This window comes from Lactuca saligna, chromosome 6 (assembly GCF_052625555.1).
Source record: "Lactuca saligna cultivar CGN05327 chromosome 6, ASM5262555v1, whole genome shotgun sequence".
Lineage (NCBI taxonomy): Eukaryota > Viridiplantae > Streptophyta > Magnoliopsida > Asterales > Asteraceae > Lactuca > Lactuca saligna.
The window spans coordinates 55,996,978-55,998,399 of NC_136422.1; the positions used below are offsets into that span (position 1 = coordinate 55,996,978).

The 1,422-nt window shown below is 36.5% G+C and overlaps 1 protein-coding gene across 1 annotated transcript; it reads right to left on the bottom strand.

The window, feature by feature from the left end:
* Window positions 1-456: 456 nt before the first annotated feature.
* On the bottom strand, window positions 457-1,054 carry LOC145002197 (histone H3.2). The gene has a single exon (XM_078961492.1). The coding sequence runs from the start codon at window positions 964-966 to the stop codon at window positions 556-558; it is 411 nt and encodes a 136-aa protein (XP_078817618.1). The 5' UTR covers window positions 967-1,054; the 3' UTR covers window positions 457-555.
* Window positions 1,055-1,422: the final 368 nt, after the last annotated feature.

The following is a 1,422-nucleotide window of genomic DNA, read 5'->3' on the forward strand; positions in this document are numbered from 1 at the left end:
CCCCTTTCGTACCAATTTTGTTGTTGTAATCCATACAGCTAACAAAACACAAAAATGATGACATTCAAAAAGCGAATGAATTCGACTTCATTTATATACATAACATTTAGCGAAGACAATAAATTTAAGATTATTGTACCATTCGAATACGTCACGTTTATTTTCATGGAAAAAAGGGTAATAATATCTTTTAGTCAAAATTAAAATGTACCAATAAAAACAAAATTTATGTTGGAAAAAATATTCAGCAGTGGTTAAATTATGCTAAATGGATTGCTAATATTAAGCACATACCATAATATCAGTTGTTAACATCAAACGTTTGGATATTCGCTTGAAAGATTCATATAATTAACACGATTGTTGAAATAAGTGCCGATGATGGATTGCTTGATTAGGGTTGATGCATACATCTAAAAGTTTTCGAATGACAATATAATTTAAGTAAGCTGTATATCAACACCAAACCCGATTTTTCATTCAATATATTATAAGATTTTAACAAAACAACATCAAACTAATCTAGATCAAAATGACAGCATCAAACACAAAAGTCTAAGCCCTCTCACCACGAATCCTACGAGCAAGCTGCATATCTTTAGGCATGATTGTGACCCTTTTAGCATGAATCGCACACAGATTTGTGTCTTCAAAGAGCCCAACAAGGTAAGCTTCGGAAGCTTCCTGGAGAGCAGCCACGGCGGAACTCTGGAATCGCAGATCGGTCTTGAAATCCTGAGCGATTTCCCTCACGAGTCTCTGGAAGGGAAGTTTCCTGATCAAAAGCTCCGTGCTCTTCTGGTACTTCCTGATCTCTCTCAGTGCAACTGTTCCAGGCCTGAATCTGTGTGGCTTCTTCACTCCGCCGGTTGCCGGAGCCGACTTCCTTGCCGCCTTGGTGGCCAACTGCTTCCTTGGAGCCTTTCCTCCGGTGGATTTCCTTGCCGTCTGCTTGGTACGAGCCATTTGAATGTGATAAGAGAAGAGTGAAGAATTAACGATGTTCTTGAAGAATTATTGCTCGATTGATTGCGTGTTTGAGATCTAGAGTTTTTGGGGTTTATATAATGCATAGATTTGGGGAAATTAGCGGGGGAAAGTTCATAATTTGCGAAAGCGGTGTGAATTTGGACTGCTGATAAACTATACAAGCTGGCAATCCGTGTGATATGTCTAACAACCAATGAGATCCCTGGAATTGGGATGTTGAGATCTCCGGAATGGGGATGTCAAATTATTGAAATATTCCGAAAATGTCGGTAAAAATATCAAATAAGACTCGATCATTAATTATGTAATTTTTTTTTTTTTACGCAAATCATGTTTTTTCCAAAATAAAAAATAATAATAATAATTAAAGAGAAAACTACAAAACAAAAAATAGATGGAGGCTTTCAACAACATAAACATTTTGGTTATTTT